Source organism: Moschus berezovskii, chromosome 19 (assembly GCF_049115385.1).
Source record: "Moschus berezovskii isolate FMDL1 chromosome 19, NW_MosBer_1.0, whole genome shotgun sequence".
NCBI lineage: Eukaryota > Metazoa > Chordata > Mammalia > Artiodactyla > Moschidae > Moschus > Moschus berezovskii.
The window spans coordinates 17,182,760-17,204,792 of NC_142478.1; the positions used below are offsets into that span (position 1 = coordinate 17,182,760).

Below are 22,033 nucleotides of genomic sequence, written 5' to 3' on the forward strand. Positions count from 1 at the left end.
CATTTTTTGCTGTAGACATCTTTGAAAATCGAGGTTAAATCAAGTAGGCAATATAGCCCTCTCTTTATCTGAATAGTGCGAACATTACTGGGCAAATTTTCTTCCTCCGACTCCTTTTCAAGTGAGTCTCATGGCCGGGGGACCAGGCCCAGGCCTGTGCCCTTGAGTTAGGTATAGAGAAATACCAGAGCCAGTTTACGGTGCAAACTGTGAACTGAGGGTGGTAAGGCTGGCGTGGCTAGAAGTCAGACACCAGGAAGAACTTCCAGGCTGAGACCGAGGAGCCGGGAAGGGGTGGATGAGCAGGGTCTCGGCTCAGCAGGCTCTCCCTGTGTCCCAGTCCCTCCCACAGTCCCTGACCGGAGGTCCCGGCTCCCTACAGGTATCACATGGCTTATCTCACTGATGGCGCCTGGAGCCATGTGAGGCCGGCAGTTTTCTTCACCACCAAGATGGACGGGACCTTAGATATCTGGGACTTTGTGTTCAAGCAGTGCCACCCTGCCCTCAGCCTGAAGGTCACGTGCACCCCGCTCCCGGTGCATCCACACCCTCAGAAGCCTGGCCTTTCCTCTCGCCAGGCCTGTTCCTTCCGAAGCCTGGGCCCCAGCTCCCGGCAGCTGACGCTCCCAGCTGAGCCAGCCTTATCTTATCAGGAGAGGTGGGGCAGAGACCTGCAGGCTGGGGCCCTGGGAAAGAGCAGGGCTGTGGAAACTGCAGAATGAAAGGGGCGCTGGAGGGCCTTCCCTGGCAGTCCAGTGGTCAAGACTCTGCCCTCCAATGCAGGGGGCACAGGTTCGATCCCTGGTCGGGAAACTAGGATCCACATGCCTATCTGTGTGACCGTTAAAAAAAAAAAAAAGGAAAGAAAGTGAGGGTGGACTGAAGGGGTGGGCGTGGTGGCTGGGGTAAGGTGGGAGATGAGGCTGGAGTGAAGGGTCTTGCAACCGACCTTAGGGTGTGGACCCCCTCCTGTGGGTTGAGGCTGAGGTCCCCCTCAGTCAGGGAAGTCCCTAGGGGTGTTTGAATGGGGCTGCCAGCCTAAGCCTCCCCAAGAACCAGATGACCAGACAAGCAGAGGGTGACGTGGCTCCCCCGGGTCTGCCCAGCCCTCCAACAGGTCTGTGACGAAGCCCTCTTCTACCTCCGGGTGCAAGACAGTGGGTGCTTCATTGTCTGCGGCTCCCAGCTGGGGACGACCACCCTGCTGGAGGTCTCGAGTGGGCTGTGCGCCCTCCAGAGAAATGAGAAGAACACGGCTTCCTCGGTAGGTGCGGGTCCCCAGCGAGGCGGGCACACCGGCTCCGGTCCTGGCCTGGCCGCCTGGCCGAGCAGGCCGGTCAGCGAAGGGCAGATGCACTTCCACCGCCTCCTGGGAAGCAGGTGGACGTTTGGGGGTGGTGGGGGTTGGTCAGGGAACCGGCCTGAGAAATGGGTGTTGGCCGGGTCTGAACCCGCCCAGTCTTCATTGCTCAGGAAGCCCAGCGGCTCTGGGCAAGTCTCTTGACTTCTCCAGGCTTTGGTTTTCTTCAGCTGCAGATCCAAGCGGCGTGACTCGGTCGTTTTGTCTAGTTGTAAACAGTATACAGTTAGGGCTTCCCTGGTGGCTCAGATGGTAAAGTGTCTGCCTGAAGTGCGGGAGACTTGGGTTCGATCCCTGGGTCAGGAAGATCCCCTGAGAAGGAAATGGCAACCCACTCCTGTATTCTTGCCCGGAGAATCCCATGGACAGAGGAGCCTGGTGGGCTCCAGTCCATGGGGTCGCAAAGAGTCGGACACAACTTAGCAATTAAACCACCAAGCAACAAGGATTTCCTTTATAGCACAGGGAAACATATTAAATACTTATTAAAAAAAAAAAAGAAAGTGCTGGTACCTCCTCTTCCAGGAAGCCCTCCTGTAGTGGAAAAGCTGGATCGTGTGCCCCTTCTCTACACTCTGCCTGCCTCCCGGAGCCCAGCACTTGTTATTAAAATGGTCTGTTCCCCACTGTACTCTGAATGTCAGGCAGGAAATTACATCTGTCTCTGACCTGGAGGGTATCACTTAATGCCTGGGTTACATGCAAGGTGCCCAGCAGTTGTGGCCACTCGGCCTGACCTCCCTGTGCTGCCTCCGTGGCAGCCACGAGCACCCCACCCTCACCCCAGCCCTCCGCAGCTCAGCTCCAGTTCACCTGGCCGGGGGGCACAAGAGCTCCATTGTGTGCCCGAGTGGACAGGGAAGGCGGTGATGCTCTGAAGAGTGGGGTGCGGGCTGGGGTCCAGACAGATGGAGACCCAGACAAAACCCTCTTTTAAGAGGGGCTCGTGGCAGCTGTACTGACAATGTCCTGATTCAGGAGGCGGGATGTCAAAGGAACCAGATGCCCACGGTGCCCATGAACTTGGCAGTGCCCAGAGGTCATCTGAAGGTGATCAGTGGGTGATGGGCATCTGTGCAGGCTGCTCACCCTCCCCTGCACTGAAAGCCCCCAGAGGGTGCCCCTTGGGCCGCTGGCGCTGCCGGTGTGCCCAGGAGCTCTGACAGCAAGGGTGAGAGCCGTGCAGCTGGTCAGGTTCCCTTGCATCCCTCTTCTGGGACCCACGCCTGGGGACTTGTGGGCGGATATTTCTTCGTTTGGGTCTGACACTTGATCAGGGCTCCTGCTGCTGGTATTAGGGCCCGAGTCAGGAACTGGACACTGGGAGAGACTTACACGGCCCTGGGGCTGAAGCCCGGAGGCGGTGGCTGGAGACAGGTGTGCACGCCAGGTACACTGCAGGCTCCAGCGCCCTGCACTCAGCTCACTGTGGCCACCAGCATTTAGCAGCCTGTGAGGGGGGCCCGGGGCAGTGGCCTCCTTTCCCTGCACAGAGCCCCAGCCCAGCCTGTCTGGGGCATCCCCTCTCGTGGCTCCCCTGGAATCCCACCTGACTGGTTAAAACCTCAGCGTGAGGGTCCCGGTTTCGGGCCTCCTAGGAAGCTGTCTCGGAGAAGGCAATGGCAAGCCACTCCAGTACTCTTGCCTAGAAAATCCCATGGATGGAAGAGCCTGGTAGGCTGCAGTCCGTGGGGTCGCTAAGGGTCGGACACGACTGAGCGACTTCACTTTCACTTTTCACTTTCACACATTGGAGAAGGAAATGGCAACCCACTCCAGTGTTCTTGCCTGGAGAATCCCAGGGATGGGGGAGCCTGGTGGGCTTCCGTCTATGGGGTCACACAGAGTCGGACATGACTGAAGTGACTTAGCAGCAGCAGCAGCAGCAGGAAGCTGTCTTATCTCTTCCTTTTTCCCTCCACTGAGGATCTCAGAGGAGGGCCCTGCTGGGACCTGGGGAAGCAGGGGTGGTGGTGGGGGTCTTAGACCAGTTTAGATGCAGTGACCACCGCTGTGTACCTACTGGGAGGAGCCTGGTGGGAACCCCAAAGCTTAGGTCCTCCCAGGACCAGGGGCTCCTGGATCCTGGGGCCAGATGGGGATGCAAGAGGGACCCCTATACATCTCCTGAGTCCACGGTACTGGACCGGGCTCCCAAACCAGCCTCCTCTGTCTGCCCCCCAGTGGCCACCCTCCTGCCTCATCTCCTCTCAAGCTCTCTTTGGGCCGTCCCCGGCCCTGACTCCCCTGTTGACCCCGGAAAGGAGCTCTGAGACCCGGGGGTGCTCCCAGGGCAGCCCGTCCGCTCAGCGTCTTGTCCTGTGGCGGGACTCGCTTGGCCTTGACCCTGGTGCTCCCGGACACCGAGTCTCCTCTGGCCCCTCCCGCTCCTCCCCACATCCTGAGTGGGGGGTGAGGCCAGTGGTCAGGGTGGGCATCGGGGCGGGCCTGGGGCTCCTGGGTGACTGGCTGCCTCCGCTTGGGACCTTTGCAGATGGTGGTTCTCATGGACCCAATGGAGGATCCGGATGACATCCTGCGGGCGCACCGCTCCCGGGAGAAGTCCTACCTGTTGGACGTGGCCTTTGACTTCACTGCCAGCCAGGTGAGGGGGCGCCTGGGCCTGGGGACACACAGGATCCCCTCTCTGCCCTCTGACCAGCTTGGGAGGGAACCCTTAGGGGACCCCGGTCCCGAGCCCCAGGCGTCGCTCCATCACTCGCTCTCTCCCTGCCGTATCCCCACATGCACACGTGTGTGTGAGCCTGCGTGGCGCATACAGAGCCTTCTGCGTGGACACACCGCGGTCAGCACACAGATGCCACCCTCCACGGGGACCCAACAGCCCTCCCCACAGGTGGCCCCTAAGGGAGCTGCGGGAAGGTGCTTGAAGCCCACCTGGTGCTGGGAGGGGCACCTCGGGGAAGCTGACACCCTCCCAGGAACCCCGTCTCATCCATCTGCGGATGCTCCAAGGAGCAGGTGTGAGGCGTCCTCTGGGCTGGGGGCCGGGAACCAGCTGCTGGTGGGGAGGGTCTCAGGTGTCCTGAGCCCTCTAGTAGGCTGGCATTTCCCGCCCCCCAACCCGTGGGGGGAAAGCGGAGACACCCATCCCCCCTTCCAACCCCCTCTTCTCAGGGCCCAAGGGCTCCAGGGAGGAAACTGCCTCTGTCGGGGGTCAGGGTGGTCCCGTGGGCCTATGGGCTCTGCCCTGGCCGTGCCCCGGGCGCTAGGAGCCTCATTGAAGGCGTCATCTCAGGCTCCAATGCCACCATCTTTGCCTACGGCCCCACAGGTGAGGGCGAGTGCCCCCGAGAATCAAGCTCCTCACCCTCCGCCTCCGAGCTCATCTGGCCCAGGCCGGAGCAGGAATCAAGGATGTGGCCGATTGAATCTGCCCTCTCCCAGAGCCCTTTGGACCCAAAGCCCCACCCCCAGCCCAGGATGCCGTCTTCTCCCCTCCCCCACCTCCGGGTACCTGGGAGGCTCCAGCCTTGAGGACAGACCCAGGGTTGCCAGGGGTCCCCGCTCTGCCCGTCTCCGTCCTGCTCACCCCCGCCCCCTGCTCCGCCCCAGGCTGCGGGAGAACCTCCACCATGCTGGGCACAGACCGCGAGCCCGGCATCCACGTTCGGACCCTCAACGACCACTTCCGTGCCATCGAGGAGACCAGCGAGGACGTGGAAAACCAGGTGTCCACGTCCTGCCTGGAGGTGAGCCCTCGGTCCACCCTGCCCTGTGGGCTTGGGCCAGGAGGTCCACAGGACCGGGCTGGTTTGCCTCCCGGGGGTCAGGTCAGGGGGCAGTCTCCTGGGGGTGCTCATCACCGCTGCTCTCCCATGCGCGTGTGGTCGGCCTCATTTTATAAAAGCTCAGGTTCAGAGAGCCTAGGAACTAGACAGTCAGAGTCCCGAGGTCACACAGCAAGCGGGGGAACAGGAATTCAAACTCACGACCCTGGGGCTTTAGAGTCTAGCCCTGCCCACTTGGCTACTCCAAAGTGACCTGGTCACTGAGCCCCTAGCCACCCTCCCAGAGGCCATCCTCTGGACCCACTCCTTCCCTTCCCTGGTGGCTCAGATGGTAAAGAATCTGCTTGCAATGCAGGAGACCCAGGTTCAATCCCTGGCTTGGGAATATCCCCTGGAGAAGGAAATGGCAACCCACTCCATTCTTGCCTGGAGAATCCCATGGACAGAGGAGCCTGGCAGGCTACAGTCCATGGGGTCGCAGAGAGTCGGACACGACTGAGCCAACCCTGTTTGCTTTGCCAGGCTACCTGCAGGCACTCTGTATATGTAGGTACAGGTGAGAACGTTACATACACGGACAGGCTTAGACCTGCCAGCCTTCTCCACCTTGACACAGCCCCCGATGCCCACCTGTGGGAGTGCTATCACTGGGCAATAGCAGATCAGCGGGGGTGGGGACCCACAGAGGCCAGAAGCGGCGGGAGAGCCACTGGGCTAGGCTCCATCTGGCTCCTGGCCTCCCTGGCTCCCTCTGGAAGCTGATACTCTCCTGGGTGACAGCTCTGGAGGGGCAGCGAGGCATTGCTGCCAGCACCTGCTCCAGCCAGCGTCATGTGACTTAGCCAGCAAGATGCACTTCGGGGGCCGTGGTTGGCGAGGCTGGGTGAAGGTACCATAAGGGTTGCCTAGTAACCACCAGGGCTTGGCCGTGGGTTAGGTCCCGTGCTCTGCCCGGTGCCTGGCCGGCCTGCTACCTTCTGTGCTGTTGGCTCTGGCAGCCCAGTGTCTCCCCCCTGGATGCTGAAGCCCCCTTACGCCCACCCCATAGGAAGGAAGGAGAGGGTTCATCTCCTTAAGCCCGGGTTTCCTGAGAGGAGCCTGGAGCTCTCGGGAGGGATGGAGAGCCCAGCCGTTGCCTGAACCTCCTGCTCTTGGTCTCCCGTTAATGTCTGTCACCTGCCCCTTCCAACCGGTCCCATCAGATCTACAATGAGATGATCCGGGACCTGCTGAGCCCTGCCTTGGGGTATCTGAAGCTGAGGGAAGACTCCAGGGGAGTGATCCAGGTGGCCGGAATCACCGAGGTCTGCACCATCAATGCCAAAGAGGCGAGTCTTGTGCAGCCAGCAGGGTCGTGGAGGACACTAACCTCTGTGTGTGTGTTTGGGGTGTGACCAGAGGCGGCAGGGCTCTGCACCCGGGGAGACGCTGCGGCTCAGCTGGGCTGGAGCTGGGGCAGGCACAGAGGACCTGGATGACACGCCCGCGGCCACGCCGACCCTGGGGACCGGCCAGGCACCCTGCCTTCCAGTTGATAGACAGGCCCTGACCTCTCGGCCCCCACAGCACAAAGGGGGCTGACCCAGCCCTGCCTTGGGCCCCTTCCCAACCTTGCAGAGGCAGGACTGGGGAGCGTGCCCACGGGTCCCCAGGAGTGGCCTCCCTGCTCAGCCCTGCCCACCCAGATCATGCAGCTGCTGATGAGGGGAAACCGGCAGAGGACCCAGGAGCCCACGGCCGCCAACCAGGAGTCCTTGCGCTCCCACGCCGTGCCCCAGGTGGCCATGCGTCAGCGCAGCCTCGTCAGGGACGTCCTACAGGAGGTGCGGCAGGGCCGCCTCTTCATGATCGACCTGGCTGGCTCTGAGCGGGCCTCCCAGGTGAGGCCGGCTCCCACTGGGGCTGGGGGCAGAGCCTGGGGGGCCGGGTAGGGTGGCTGGCCCACCCTGCTCCCCAAGGGGCGGAGTGAGGACTGTCTCAGGGAGGGCGGGAGTTCGGGTGCTCTGGAGGGAAGGGCAGTGAGGGATGGCACAGAGGACAGGAAGGATGGCTGGGCTGGGCTGGGGTACCCTAGGGAGACGCCCCCAGGGGCTGTTAGTGGGAAGGGGCCTGGGAGTGTGAGGGTCTCTCCAGGGAAGGAGACAGTGCGTGTCCCGGAGGACGTGGGGAAACAGCCAGGAGAATGAATGGGCCCGGTGAGGAGCTGGGGCCCCGCGGAGAAGATGTCCCCTGATGGGGGAGACCCTGCCCACCATGTCAGGGAGAGAAAAGGGCCCGCCACCCACTTGTCAGTGTTCGTCCCCCTCCATCGCTGTCTGCCCAGCCCTGCCACCCAGACCTGGGCCCAGGCCCCCTCTTGTGGGCAAATTCAGAAGTTTCGTGGTCTCCTGCATCCATGGGCATCTCACCATTAGCACTGAGGCAAATGCAAGCACCAGGGAGAAGTAACAAGGGCTTCGTGCTGGAACATGTGGGGTTGGTTTCAATAGGGTGGAGCGGGAGAAACACATTCTCTTTCCATAAGGGCCTGAGGGCTTCCTGGAGGAAGGGGGCGGGCAGCAGCCAGTGGGGAGAGGGTGTGCCCTGCAGCCACCCGGTTCCAGCTTCATCAGGCTGGGCAGAGACATCTCCCGAGGGTGGCAGAGCCTCCTTGGACTTGATCCTGTCCTGTTCTCACATCCATTCACCCACAAATCCATGCATTTCCTAACGCACAGGCTTCCTTTTATATATATATAAATATATATATTTACTTATTCTTTATTTATGTATTAGCTGCTTTGGGTCTTAGTTATGGCACATGGAATCTTTAGTTGCAGCATGCAAATTCTTAACTGTGGCATGTGGGACCTAGTTCCCTAACCAGGGATCGAACACAGGCCCCCTGCATGGGGAGCGTGGAGTCATAGCCCCTGGACCACCAGGGGGTTCCTCACGCACCATCCTATACACATGTACACGCTGTCCCATGTACACATGCAATTCACACGCGCTCACACGCCCTTCCCCGCATACACACAAACTTCCGTCCTTCCCCTCCGGAGCCTGGCTCTCTCTCTAGAGCGGGGAGCCCACGGCCGTGCCAGCTCCCAGCTGAGCTGTCTGGGAAGTCTCGACCTCCCTCCATCTCGCCCTCGGCGCTGCCCTTAACTGTGCCCGCGAGTCGGTCCCCAGGGAGGCTAAGAGCCAGGCTCTCAGCCCTCCTTGGGAGCCTCCTGTCCCCGCTCTTGTCCAGCGTGCGTGCTCCGTTGCTTCAGCCGTGTCCAGCTCTGTGACCCCATGGAGTGTAGCCTGCCAGGCTCCTCTGTCCATGAGATTTTCCAGGCAAGGGTACTGGAGTGGGTTGCCATGCCCTCCTCCAGAGAATCTTCTAGACCCAGGGATCGAACTGGCATTTCCTGTGTCTCCTGCGTTGTCAGGCAGGTTCTTTACCACCAGCACCCACCTAGGAAGCCCCACTCTTGTCCAGAGACCTTCTCGTTCTCTGACCTTCGGGAATGCCCTCCCTGGGCAGAGGGCAGAGCAGGTCCTCAGCGTCTCTTCCTTGCAGAGCCCTGGGGGACGGGGAGGGATTTACAACCCAGGATGGCCTGAGGTGGGGAGTCATACGTGTTGCTCGACCCCCAGACACAGAGCCGTGGGCAGCGCATGAAAGAGGGGGCCCACATCAACCGCTCGCTGCTGGCCCTGGGCACCTGCATCAACACGCTGAGCGACAAGAGTACCAACAAGTACATCAACTATCGCGACAGCAAGCTCACCCGCCTCCTGAAGGTACCAGCTGCCACCGGGCCTGGGCCCTGGGCACCCGGGGGGGCGGGGGCTGCCAGCTTCACAGACGAAAATACAGGATACCCAGCTGCATGTGAACATCCGGATTGGGTATCATTGTGTATGTCCCATGCCATCTTTGGGACATTCAGTTCAGTTCAGTTCAGTTCAGTCGCTCAGTCGTGTCCGACTCTCCGCGACCCCATGAATCACAGCACGCCAGGCCTCCCTGTCCATCACCAACTCCCGGAGTACACTCAAACTCATGTCCACAGAGTCGGTGATGCCATCCAGCCATCTCATTCTCCGTCGTCCCCTTCTCCTCCCGCCCCCAACCTTTCCCAGCATCAGAGTCTTTTCCAGTGAGTCAACTCGTCTCATGAGGTGGCCAAAGTATTGGAGTTTCAGCTTTAGCATCAGTCCCTCCAATGAACATCCAGGATTGATCTCCTTTAGAATGGACTGGTTGGATCTCCTTGCAGTATAAGGGACTCTCAAGAGTCTTCTCCAACACCACAGTTCAAAAGCATCGATTCTTCTGCGATCAGCTTTCTTCACAGTCCAACTCTCACATCCATACATGACCACGGGAAAAACCATTGCCTTGACTAGACGGACCTTGGTCGGCAAAGTAATGTCTCTGCTTTTTAATATACTATCAAGGTTGGTCATAACTTTCCTTCCAAGGAGCAAGCGTCTTTTAATTTCATGGCTGCAATCAGCATCTGCAGTGATTTTGGAGCCCAAAAAAACAAAGTCTGACACTGTTTCCACTGTTTTTCCATCTATTTCCCATGAAGTGATGGGACCAGATGCCATGATCTTTGTTTTCTGAATGTTGAGCTTCAAGCCAACCTTTTCACTCTCCTCTTTCACTTTCATCAAGAGGCTTTTGAGTTCCTCTTCACTTTCTGCCATAAGGGTAGTGTCATCTGCATATCTGAGGTTATTGATATTTCTCCCAGCAATCTTGATTCCAGCTTGTGCTTCTTCCAGCCCAGCGTTCCTCATGATGTACTCTGCATATAAGTTAAATAAGCAAGGTGACAATATACAACCTTGACGCACTCCTTTTCCTATTTGGAACCAGTCTGTTGTTCCATGACCGGTTCTAACTGTTGCTTCCTGACCTGCATACAGGTTTCTCAAGAGGCAGGTCAGGTGGTCTGGGATTCCCATCTCTTTCAGAATGTTCCACAGTTTATTGTGATCCACACAGTCAAAGGCTTTGGCATAGTCAATGAAGCAGAAATAGATGTTTTTCTGAAACTCTCTTGCTTTCTCCATGATCCAGCGGATGTTGGCAATTTGATCTCTGGTGCCTCTGCCTTTTCTAAAACCTGCTTGAACATCTGGGAGTTCACGGTTTACATACTGCTGAAGCCTGGCTTGGAGAATTTTGAGCATGACTTTACTAGCGTGTGAGATGAGTGCAATTGTGCGGTAGTTTGAGCATTCTTTGGCATTGCCTTTCTTTGGGATTGGAATGAAGACTGACCTCTTCCAGTCCTGTGGCCACTGCTGAGTTTTCCAAATCTGCTGGCATATTGAGTGCAGCACTTTCACAGCATCATCTTTCAAGACTTGAAATAGCTCAACTGGAATTCCATCACCACCACTAGCTTTGTTCGTAGTGATGCTTTCTAAGGCCCACTTGACTTCACATTCCAAGATGTCTGGCTCTAGGTCAGTGATCACATTATCGTGACTATCTTGGTCGTGAAGATCTTTTTTGTACAGTTCTTCTGTGTATTCCTGCCACCTCTTCTTAATATCTTCTGCTTCTGTTAGGTCCATACCATTTCTGTCCTTTATCGAGCCCATCTTTGCATGAAAAGTTCCCTTGGAATCTAAGGTACAGCAGCTGCACTTTGCTGGAGCGGCTGTGAAGAGATTTTCCACGACCAAGGTAAGAGAAACCGAAATAAGACGGTAGGTATTGCTAGGGGGCACCAGAGGGCAGACAAACTGAAATCATAATCACAGGAAACTAGCTGATCTAATCACATGGACCACAGCCGAATGTGGTCCCCTGGAGAAGGGAATGGCAAACCACTTCAGTATACTTGCCTTGAGAACCCCGTGAACAGTAACAAAGGGCAAAATGATAGGATACTGAATGAGGAATTCCCCAGGTCGGTAGGTGCCCAGTATGCTACTGGAGCTCAGTGGAGAAATAACTATAGAAGGAATAAAGGGATGGAGCAAAAGCAAAACCAATACCCAGTTGTGGATGTGACCAATGATAGAAACAAGGTCCGGTGCTGTAAAGAGCAATATTGCATAGGAACCTGGAATGTTAGGTCCATGAATCAAGGCAAATTGGAAGTGGTCAAACAGGAGATGGCAAGAGTGAATGTCGACATTCTAGGAATCAGTGAACTAAAATGGACTGGAATGGGTGAATTTAACTCGGATGACCATTATATCTACTACTGTGGGCAGGAATCCCTTAGAAGAAATGGAGTAGCCATCATGGTAAACAAAAGAGTCCGAAATGCAGTACTTGGATGCAATCTTAAAAATGACAGGATGATTTCTGTTCGTTTCCAAGGCAAACCATTCAATATTACAGTAATCCAGGCCTATGCCCCAACCAGTAATGCTGAAGAAGCCGAAGTTAATCGGTTCTATGAAGACCTACAAGACCTTTTAGAACTAACACCCAAAAAAGATGTCCTTTTCATTATAGGGGACTGGAATGCAAAAGTAGGAAGTCAAGAAACACCTGGAGTAACTGGCAAATTTGGCCTTGGAGCACGGAATGAAGCAGGGCAAAGGCTAATAGAGTTTTGTCAAGAGAATGCACTGGTCATAGCAAACACCCTCTTCCAACAACACAAGAGAAGACTCTACACATGGACATCACCAGATGGTCAACACCGAAATCAGATTGATTATATTCTTTGTAGCCAAAGATGGAGAAGCTCTATACAGTTAGCAAAAACAAGACCAGGAGCTGACTGTGGCTCAGATCATGAACTCCTTATTGCGAAGTTCAGACTTAAATTGAAGAAAGTAGGGAAAACCACTAGACCATTCAGATATGACCTCAATCAAATCCCTTATGATTATGCAGTGGAAGTGAGAAATAGATTTAAGGGACTAGATCTGATTGATAGAGTGCCTGATGAACTCTGGACGGAGGTTCGTGACATTGTACAGGAGACAGGGACCAAGACCATCCCCATGGAAAAGAAATGCAAAAGAGCGAAATGGCTGTCTGAGGAGGCCTTACAAATAGCTGTAAAAAGAAGAGAGGCGAAAAGCAAAGGAGAAAAGCAAAGATATAAGCATCTGAATGCAGAGTTCCAAAGAATAGCAAGGAGAGATAAGAAAGCCTTCCTCAGTGATCAATGCAAAGAAATAGAGGAAAACAACAGAATAGGAAAAACAAGAGACCTCTTTGGGACATACTTATGCTTTAAAAAACGCTCACTCATTTATCCAAATTTCAGATCGAAACTGGGTATCCTGTATGTTAGGGCTTCCCAGGTGGTTCAGTGGGTAAAGAAAAAAAAAAAATCTGCCTGCAATGCAGGAGGTGCAGGAGACGTGGGTTTGATTCCTGGGTTGGGGATGGTCCCCTGGAGGAGGGTGTGGCAACCCACGCCGGAACTCTTGCCTGGAGAATCCCATGGACAGAGGAGCCAGTCCTCAGGGTCTGGAAGAGTCGCACATGGCTGAAGCGACGAAGCACGCGCTCGCAGGCCCTTGTTTGTGAACAGCAGGGAGGGAAAGAGGTTGCATCTGAGCATCTGACCGCCCCCCTCCCACCAGCCCCAGGGCTGTGGGTTTGAGGGAACTCGGAGTCATCTGGATTTGGAGGTTCAGGTGGACAGTCAGTCTCGTGGCTCCCAGAGGCTGCTGTTTTGGGGTTGAGGGCATGCTCCTGGCTGGGCTCTGAATGCAGTGCTTCACCCCCGGCCACACCCAGCTCCTTTTTGGAGAGGAGGGAGCCATTCTGCATGACTTGTGGGATCTTAATTTCCCAACCAGGGATTGAACCTCGGGTCCTCAGCCGTGAAAGCATGGAGTCCTAACCACTGGATGGAGGGGAATTCTCCGCAGTTGTTTCTATCGGGTCAGCGTGTCTGAGTTAGGGGGTCATTATTTCCATTTGCAGACAAGGAAACTGAGGCACTGGGAGGCTAAGCAACCTCCCCAAGGGCTCACGCCAGTAAGTGCTGGACGTGGGGCCCCAGCAGAGGTCTGGCTGGGCTGATGGCAGAGTTGCAGGTGACCTGACGCTGGGCATCAGCCCGCCAGCATCACTGCACCTACAGGCTGGGGGTACGAGAGCCGGCTCCTGCCACCTAGAAACCCGAGGGAGCCGAGGGTTAGGGAGGTGAAGGAGCTTGCTTGAAGTCGCTCAGCTGGTCACTGCCCCGCCCGAGGGCTTTGCCCCCAGGCCCCGGTAGCCCCGTACTCTCTCCCTTGAAGAGGGCAGGGCAAGCCCGGGGCAAGGGAGGCGGCGGCCACAGGCCCAGTTCACTCCATCACCAGCCTCTCTCCAACCAAGACCATGGCGCCTTCCACTGTCAGCAAAGGGGGTGACCTGGAAGGCCCAAGAGATGGCGGAGAAGCCCAGGACCCCTCAGAGCTCTTCCCGCTCTGGTTCCAACCAACGTTTCCTCATCCTCATGTTTATGAGGCGGGGAGAAGGAGAGCTGGGAGACCCGGACTCAGATGCTGGAAATTTTCAAGCACGAACTTTGGAGATGAAACTGGGAGAGGGAAGCAGTGGGGAGACGGCAGAGGGGGCGGGGAGGGGCCGCGGGGTGCTCGGCTCCCGCACCCGTGCATGTGTGAGAGAGAGCACACCCACGAGGGCATCACGGGGGAGCAGGTCCAGGGAGGCGGCCCCTGCTGACCGCCGCCCGCCCGGCCCGTCCAGAACTCCCTGGGGGGAAACTGCCGCACCGTGATGATCGCCCACATCAGCCCTGCGAGCAGCGCCTCCGAGGAGTCCCGGAACACCCTGACCTTCGCGGGCCAGGCCAAGACCATCAAGACGTGGGTGAGGGGGCCCCTGCTGTGTGCCCCCTGGACTCGCCTTTCTGGGCCAAGATTCAAGCCCCCTGGACTGATTCCAGGTCCTGCCACCCCCAGCCCCCCGAACACACACTCTGGACTGAGCCACCCTGCTCTGGCCCCCCGTAACTTGCCAGGGAGCCCACAGCTTCCGAGGGTCCCCTTCTTTTTCTAACTTGATCTGGCCGTGATCAGCCCTTGTTTTTGGGTGCGGGCTTCCTCTGTTTGCGGCGAACCGGGGGCTCCTCCCAAGTTCACAGTGGTGACTGGTGGATTCTCTTGTGGGATACGGGCTGTGGGGCGTGTGGGCTCAGTAAGGGTGGGGGTACGGGCTTGGTGGCCCCGTGGCATGTGAGAGCGTCCCAGACCAGACACTGGACCCACGTGCCCTGCATTGGCAGGCAGACGCTTGACCGTCGGACCACCAGGGAAGTCCCTGTGCTCCTCCGGTTCAGAGTCCGTGCTCGTCGCCAAGGCCTGGCGCCCAGCCCCTTCCTGCTTCCTCTCAAGAGGTGCTGGTTCAGACCTTTACTCCCAACTGTGACAATGTTGCTGACTTATGAGTGCTTCTACTGTGACCCTTTATCAGTTCATCTCGTGTGATCCTCAAGCGAGGCAGGCGTTACTTCTGTCCTCGCTTTACAGTTGAGGACAGTGAGGCTGGAGGGACCTAAGTGGCTTCCCAGGTGGGTAGGAGTGGCACTGAGGTCTGCCCAGTCACCTTTTCTGGTCAGTGTGTGAGAATCCTGGCTCTCTATGAGGTCATCTGGGTCCACTCGTGTCAAGAGCCTACATTCTCCTGACACTTCAGTTGTCCGGTGACTGTTTCAGGAGCTGGATGCGTTCTCTCTGCTCTCTCCATTAAGGAACTTAATGGTGGGAAGAGACCCTTAAAAGAGCGAATTGATAGTTCAGAGTGTTATTAATAGCAGGAAACCACACCAACAGCAGGGAGGCCAGTGGGATTCCCACGAACCTCTTTACAGACGGTGAGTGGGACTCTGAAGGATGAAGAGGAGACTCCAGAAGGGAGGGAGCAGTAAGGACAGAGGCTCCTAAGGCAGGGAGGAGGAGGTGTCCGCGGTGGAGGTGGGGCGAGGAGATCGGTTCCTCTGAATGAGAGAGCAGTGCGCCTTCAGCACCAGATGAGGACTCAGGGCGTTCCCCCAGCAGTCGGGAGCCAACGAAGGCTGAGTGGCGCAGAGGCCGGGGCTGGGGGCGGGGGCACAATTTTAGGAGTATGCCTCTGGTGGAGGCATGTAGTTTGATAGGTTGTAGGGTTGGAGGCAGAGCTTCCCTGGTGGCTCAAGTGGTAAAGAATCTGCCTGCAATGCGGGAGACCTGGGTTCAATCTCGGGGTTGGGACGATCCCCCGAGAAGGGCATGGCAACCCACTCCAGTGTTGGGCTTCCCTGCTGGCTCAGATGGTAAAGAAGACGCCCACAGTGAGGGAGACCTGGGTTCAACCCCGGGGTTGGGGAGATCCCCTGAAGGAGGGCATGGCAACCCACTCCAGCATTCTTGCCTGGAGAATCCCATGGACAGAGGAGCCTGGCGGGCCATAGTCCATGGGGTCGCAAAGAGTCAGACACAGCTGAGCGACTAAGCACAGCAGAGTCGGAGGCAAAGAGGTCATTACTGTCATCCAAGGAGACAGGAAAAGAGGGTCCCCGAGGCCAGGCCCTGGCCTCCAGGTGACTGTACCCCGCCCCCTCCCCCGGTGAAGCAGAACCTGCTCGGCATCTCCTACCACATCGCCCAGGACACGAACATCATCGCTGACCTCCGGGGCGAGATCCAGAGGCTCAAGTGCAAGATCGAGGAGCAGGGCGGGCGGAGCCCGGACCGAGCCCAGTGGAGCGGGGCGACATCCGTCACATCCAGGGTGCGTGCGTGCGTGAGGGGGAGCCCGTCTCCCGAAGCCCGTCCAGGCTGCCTCGGGGTGCTCTGTGGTCAGACAGCGCTGGCTTCAAAGCCGGGCTCGTTTTGACTGAGCAGCCTTTAAGCCTTCCATCCTTCAGCTGTCAAACAGAATCGCGATCTCTGCCTCAGAGACCTGACCCCAGAACTGGGTGGTATCAGAGTGAGAGCCACCTGGGCGTTTAGCTGTGTGCGGCCTTCATTCTGGGGACTGCAGTGAGGGCTGTGAGACTGCGCTCGGCATCACCAGAAGGGATACGGTTCCCTTACAGATTTTCTGTACTTGCTTTGACGATTTTGCAGCACATGGTAGTAAAGTGTCTAAGGGGTGCCTTTACTAGTGGACAGAAAGGCGCTTTAAAGGTTGGCGGAAGCCCAGTTCATTCAGGGAGGCTGGGAGTCACCTTTGGGTCACCGCCTGAAGACAGTGTACAAGTGGGATGTGGGGGGGGTAATCTAGGAGGTCTTCCTGGAGGAAGTGGTTACACGGAAGTCTTTTGGGGAGAAAGAGAGAGGGGAGGGCCCAGGCGGACCTAAACTTTCCTGGCCTCACCGTTCCTCCTCCGATGACCTCTCCCACTTCCCATTCAACCGGCAGCCGAGGTCCAGCTGCACAGTAGGCGGGGTGAACACGCTGTGATGGAACACCTTCGTGAGCAGCTGATCAGCACCTTCCAGGAGCAAATGGACATTCGGAGACGCCTGCTGGAGCTGGAGAACCGTGGCATGGAGCTGCGGATGGACACCTCCCGCCACCTGCTCACCGTCTCTGGGTAAGCACCGCTGGCCTGGGATGGGAGCCAGGAGCTGGAACCGCACCTTGTGCCCCCCCACCCCCATGGCCTGAATCCCCCGTTTCCTTTGGGGTTGGGGCTGCTGCAGGTCATGCCAGGCACTCAAGTGGCAGGAGGAGCGTCGGAAGGAGTCCTTCACTAAGGATGACACCGGGAAGGACTTGGGCACCTGGGACGGCCAGCCAGACATCAAGGAGCCTGCCGAGGTGGTGTCCGCCTGCAAAAGCATCGCTACGTTGATAAGCCAGCAGAAGAAGCTGCGAAAGCAGAAGGTCCCTGGGGCTGGGGGGGGGGCGGGGCAAGGGGGGTTGAGAGACTCAGCAGGAAGGGGCTGGGGGAGGCTTGTGGGAGGCGTGAAACCTGGGCTCTCAGGCCACAAATCCCCTGTGACTCTGAGTCTCTCTTTCGCATCTGAGGGCTTCCCTGGTGGCTCAGATGGTAAAGAATCCGCCTGCCATGCGGGAGATGCCGGTTCGATCCCTGGGTCGGGAAGATCCCCTGGAGTAGGAAATGGCTACCCATTCCAGTATTCTTGCCCGGAGAATCCCCATGGACAGAGGAGCCCGGCGGGTCACAGTCGGACACCAGCGAGGGACTGACACTGTGTGTGTGTGTGCTCGGTCGGTCTGACTCTTTGCTACCCCATGGGCTACATAGCCCGCCAGCCTCCTCTGTCCATGGGATTCTCCAGGCAAGCACTCATCTTTAAAATGGGGGTGGTCAACCCTAGTGGGGTTGATGAGAAGATTAAATAAATCCTTTCACATAGTAAAGACTCAGAAAACGGGTAGCCACCATTCTAATTAGGATTTTCCAGATCGCCCTTCTCTGTTCTGGAGCATAGCCATACCAGGGGGCTTCAGGGTCCACCAGTCCAGAGGGCATCAGGTGAGCTGGGGTTGAGCTGGTCCACGGAGCTCATTTCCCTGGATTCCCTGGTGGCTCAATGGTAAAGGGTCTGCCTGCCAATGCGGGAGACCGAGGTTCGATCCCTGGGTGGGGAAGATCCCTTGGAGAAGGAAATGGCAGCCCACTCCAGTATCCTTGCCTGGAGAATCCCATGGGAGAAGGAGCCTGGCGGGCTGCGGTCCAGGGGACCGCACAGAGTCGGGCAGAACTGAGCGACTTCCCTGCACGGAGCCTGTGTCAGGGATGGATTGCAAGAAGGTAGGCTCAGAGGGGTCACCCAGGAGCAGTCCCCAGTTGCAGAGTTCAAGACACAGCTTCGAAAAGCGGGCCTCGGAGCGGGGCTTCAGCCAGCCGCCCCGGGTCCGGGGACTTGGAGGGCCGAGGACCCGCTCAGCAGCGGGCGCGGGCGGCCCCTCTCCAGCCACCTGGTGCTGACGGCCCACTCGGCTCCGCAGCTGGCGCTGGAGCGGCGCTGTCGAGAGCTGCGCGCGCAGCGCCGCCGCCTGGAGGAGACGCTGCCGCAGCGCGTCAGCTCGAAGCAGCAGCGCGAGGCGCTCGGCCTGCTCTGCCGCGTGCATGAGCTGGAGCTGCGGAACGCCGAGATGCAGCCGCACGCCCTGCTCCACACCAGCGCGCTCCGCCACTGCCGCGAGGTCCGGCGCCAGCTGGAGCAGCGCCGCTGCCTCTGCGAGAAGATCATCCGCGCCCAGCGGCAGCTCATCCAGGGTAGGGGCCCCGCCCTGCACGTCCGACCTGCCGAGGGCCCGAGGGCCCGCGCTGAGCCCTGCCTCTCCGCTCCCCTACCGCAGATAGCAACCTGGCCGTCCCGCAGCACCTGAAGGAGCTGTACAAAGCGTACCTGCGGGAGCAGGAGGAGGGCAGCCTGGAGCGCGCCACCATGATGGACCGCCTGGCCTCTCAGGCCCTGCAGGTGGGTGCCCGGGCCGGACCATGCGCACATGACTAAGGGCGGGGCTGAGGACCAGGGCGGCGCCTGCCAGCACCTAGTGTGGCCTCGGACCCGGCTGGCTGGTCCCCAGAAAGCTGGCTTCTCCGTCAGCTTCTTATCTGACCCAAAGCCTCGCCAGGCTCCCCTCCTGTGGTGTTCTTCTCCGGCACGTGTCCCCGTCCAGGGTCTAAGGATCAGGGTTGGACATCTGAGATAGCACTAAGGGCCCCAGATGCCCTCCCAGGAGACCAGGCCACCAGGCGGTGCCACTGGGGATGCCTCGCAGACCACGGCTGGCCCCTGGGACTCAGAACACGAGCCCCCCTGTCTCCTGGGGCTCCCAGCCCAGATTACAGCCCCAGACAGCCTGTGTGCCTGTGTTAGGCAGGCTGTTTACTCAGTCCGAGACCAAGTCTTCCGACTCCCCTCTCCCTCCTTTCGCCTCCCCAGGACAGCACCTGGCCCAAGATTAGCCCCCCAGGAACCGTGCCGACCTCGGGGGAGTCTGACCTAGAAAATGTCAAGATGCCGAACTCCGAGTCCCCCCCCCAGGACAGAAGCTCAGCACTGCTCAGCACTGAGAGGTGAGCCTGAGGACCACTTCCGGCCGTCCAACCTGCCTGAGACACCGGGCCGTGTCTCAGAGATGCCATCCCAGACCTGGCTTCCCAGGGAGGGTGGAGCAGGAACGGAAGGCGGGGCGGGGGCACAGGTCTGAGCCGTACTTTGGGGTCCTCGTTCCCACAATGCAACAGTTCTCAGGAGGGGTGGGCGTGGGACTCCCTTGGTGGCAGCCTGGGCAACAACTGCCCATCCTCCTCTGCTGACCTCAGTGAAGCCAACCACATGTTCAAGGCCAGCTCCCGGGCCTGGCAAGCGAAGGGCTCCTTTGTGCCCACCCTACCCCGTATCCCGGCCAGCAACCTGGTGACACAGGAGGTTAGCAGCGGGCCCCATGGGCACCCCGGGCTCCCCTGATGTGGGTGGGAGTACCCGGGGGGGACACCCAATGGTTGGGATGGAACTTTTCCAAAACAGCCCTCTGAGGACAAAGGGTCCCTGCTGGGTCCAATGGCTTCTCTTCCCAACCCATTCATCTCACAGGCCACCACTCAGGTTGGTCCGAACGGCCAGATCAACTCCAATCTGTCAGAGATCCCGTTGACCCGCGAAGGTGTGTCCCCTGCCTCCCCCCACCCGCTCATCAGCCTGTGCCTGGAATCATCGCAACAGCTCAGAGCACCCAGCACAAAGCCCCTTCATTCCCTCTCCGCTGCTGAACGCACCCAGGCCTCATTCTAGAAAGACAGGCACTGGTGCCCAGAGAAGAGTACCCACCTGCCCTGTCCACACAGAGCAGGGGACACAGTCAGAAGCCAGAATGGGCAACACATGGCACTTGGGATCACGCCCCCTCCACTTGCCACTCGGAAATAATTGTAACAGCAGATACAGTCTGAGCCCTCCCTACCCTGTGGCCACAGGCGACCCCCATTATCTCAGCAATGCATCCTCAGAACCTGGGACTTCCCTGGCGGTCCAGCGGTTAAGACGCAGCACTTCCACTGCAGCGGGTGAAGGTTCGATCCCCAGTCAGGGAACTAAGATCCCATATGCCGTGTGTCATGGTCCAAAAAATACAATCTTCACAACCCACTGGGGTTAGTTTTACATGGTCAGTTTACAGGTGAAAAGAAGGCTCAGAAACTTGCCCAAAGTTTCTCAAACAGCAAGCAAGTTGGGGTGAGCTGCAGCAAAGAAAGGGGTGTTGGAGGTGCAGGAGCGGGAGGAAAATGTGGCCTTGATCCCGGGCTGGGTGCCCCTCTGTCCCGCCGCAGGGAAGAAGGAGACCCTGACCGACACCAAGGGCATCTCCGTGAAGGCTGCCCGGCAGCGCTTGCCGGCCCTTGGGGCCGAGGGGCGCCAACTGCTGGCACCCACCATGAGGCACAGCAGCCTGTCCCTGCACTCGCTGGGCGACACTGATGACATGGGGCTGCCCGGACTGCTGGCCTGCAAGCGGCCGCCCAGCCCCACCCTCCAGCACAGTGACAGCGAGGACAGCCTGTCCAGCAGCACGGGCGAGGCACCATCCCAGGTGGTCGAGTGTCATGGCGATGGCCCTTGTCCCACACTGCAAGGCCAGAAGAAAAGCCTAAGCAAGAAACGAGAGGAGTCCCTGGAGGCAAAGAGGAAGCGGAAGTCCCAGTCCTGTGAAGTCACAGGACAAGGGGTGAGCCTAGGGGGACAGGAGCTGGGGGTGTCAGGGCCCCCTCCTTGCCGGGTTCCGAAGGCTGGGCTCCTCCAGAGGCCTCAGGGTAACCCTGGCTGTGCACCACTCTCCATGGAGTGTCCCCCAAGTGAACCTAACATCTCCTTGTATCAGAGCCCCACGCAGATCCCAGCTCATCCGGCTCTCCAGCCAGCACTGCTCTCCCGCCCCAAGATGCACGTTGCTGGGCTCCGTCCTGTGGAGAATCACATCTCAGACCAGAGGATGCCAGTGGTTGGGCAGCGAACCCCTACCATCCGGCCCCTGGGAAAGGCCACGCTGCCTATGGCCAAGGTCAAACTCCCTCCATGCCAGAACTTGGGTGAGTACCAAGAAGTGTGGGGGGGAATAGCAATGGGGAGAGGGGAGCCCTTGGCCAGGCCAGGGAGGAGGCTGGTTGAGCTCCCTGCCCCTATGACTGCCCCTTGCTGGAAACAGGGTTCCTGAAGACTGTTGGTGGGACTGGCCTCTTGGGGGGTGCCCCTAGGGAGTTCAGAGCCACTGGGGTGATGACGGGGCATGGAGAGGCATGCCTTAAAGCACAGCTCCTGGCCCCTCCCCATTGCAGGCCCCGAGGACCCCTCCCCCCTCGCTGCCCCCTCCAAGCCACTGGATGTTTCCGGACGGGTTATTCGGATGCCCCGCCTGCCCTATGGCACAAATACCCAAGGCAAAGATGGACACTTCCAGCACAACTGAGGGGCCCTGCCTGGATCCGGCCCTCCTGCCCGCCAAGGCTTGATAGGGTGTGGCAGGAAAGGGAGACGGAGGCTGGGCAGATGGGGAAGACCTGGCGTCAGGAGCGCGGGATCTCAGAAGGCTGCGGCCCTGGGACCCAGGAGTTACGGGGGCGCCTGCCCCACACACTTCCGTGCCTTCAGTGCTACCGGGAATGGGAGCTGAGCCCAGGAGGCATGGCCTGGATGGCAGGACTCCCTGGCTTCCCAGCCCTGGATCCCAGGGCTCCCTGGGCAGAGACTCCTGTTGCTGAAACTCTCCTCTGAGATCTGCGGTCAGACTTGGCCTGAGGCATGGGGGGTGGGGTGGAGCAGGGAGGGACTGTTGGTGGGATAGGGCTCCTGGGCCCACATCTGGGACAAGGGCATGCTGGATGGTTGGGGAAGGGGCCGATGGGCATTTCCCCTACTGTGGCTGGGGGGTGGGAAGGAATCTAGTTTTGTTCCTGTGCAGTCGCTTCCCGCCCCCCAACTCCTTTTAAACAATAAAAATCCCATTTGAGTTTTGTTGGTTGTTGCGGAAACTAGACCT

The 22,033-nt window shown here is 58.6% G+C and overlaps 1 protein-coding gene across 1 annotated transcript; it reads left to right on the forward strand.

Annotated features, from left to right (window-relative positions):
* The first annotated feature begins 389 nt into the window (after positions 1-389).
* On the forward strand, positions 390-21,611 carry LOC129542880 (kinesin-like protein KIF19). The gene is given in 24 exon segments (XM_088827850.1): positions 390-539; positions 1,121-1,400; positions 2,125-2,249; positions 2,342-2,420; positions 2,518-2,534; positions 3,548-3,775; positions 3,858-3,968; positions 4,463-4,658; positions 4,940-5,076; positions 6,318-6,443; positions 6,801-6,995; positions 8,743-8,889; positions 13,784-13,902; positions 15,574-15,586; positions 15,650-15,872; positions 16,439-16,613; positions 16,723-16,906; positions 17,891-18,269; positions 18,353-18,474; positions 18,943-19,076; positions 19,326-19,666; positions 20,331-20,725; positions 20,879-21,086; positions 21,333-21,611. Coding segments are annotated over 24 exon segments (4,215 nt in total). The 3' UTR covers positions 21,464-21,611.
* Positions 21,612-22,033: the final 422 nt, after the last annotated feature.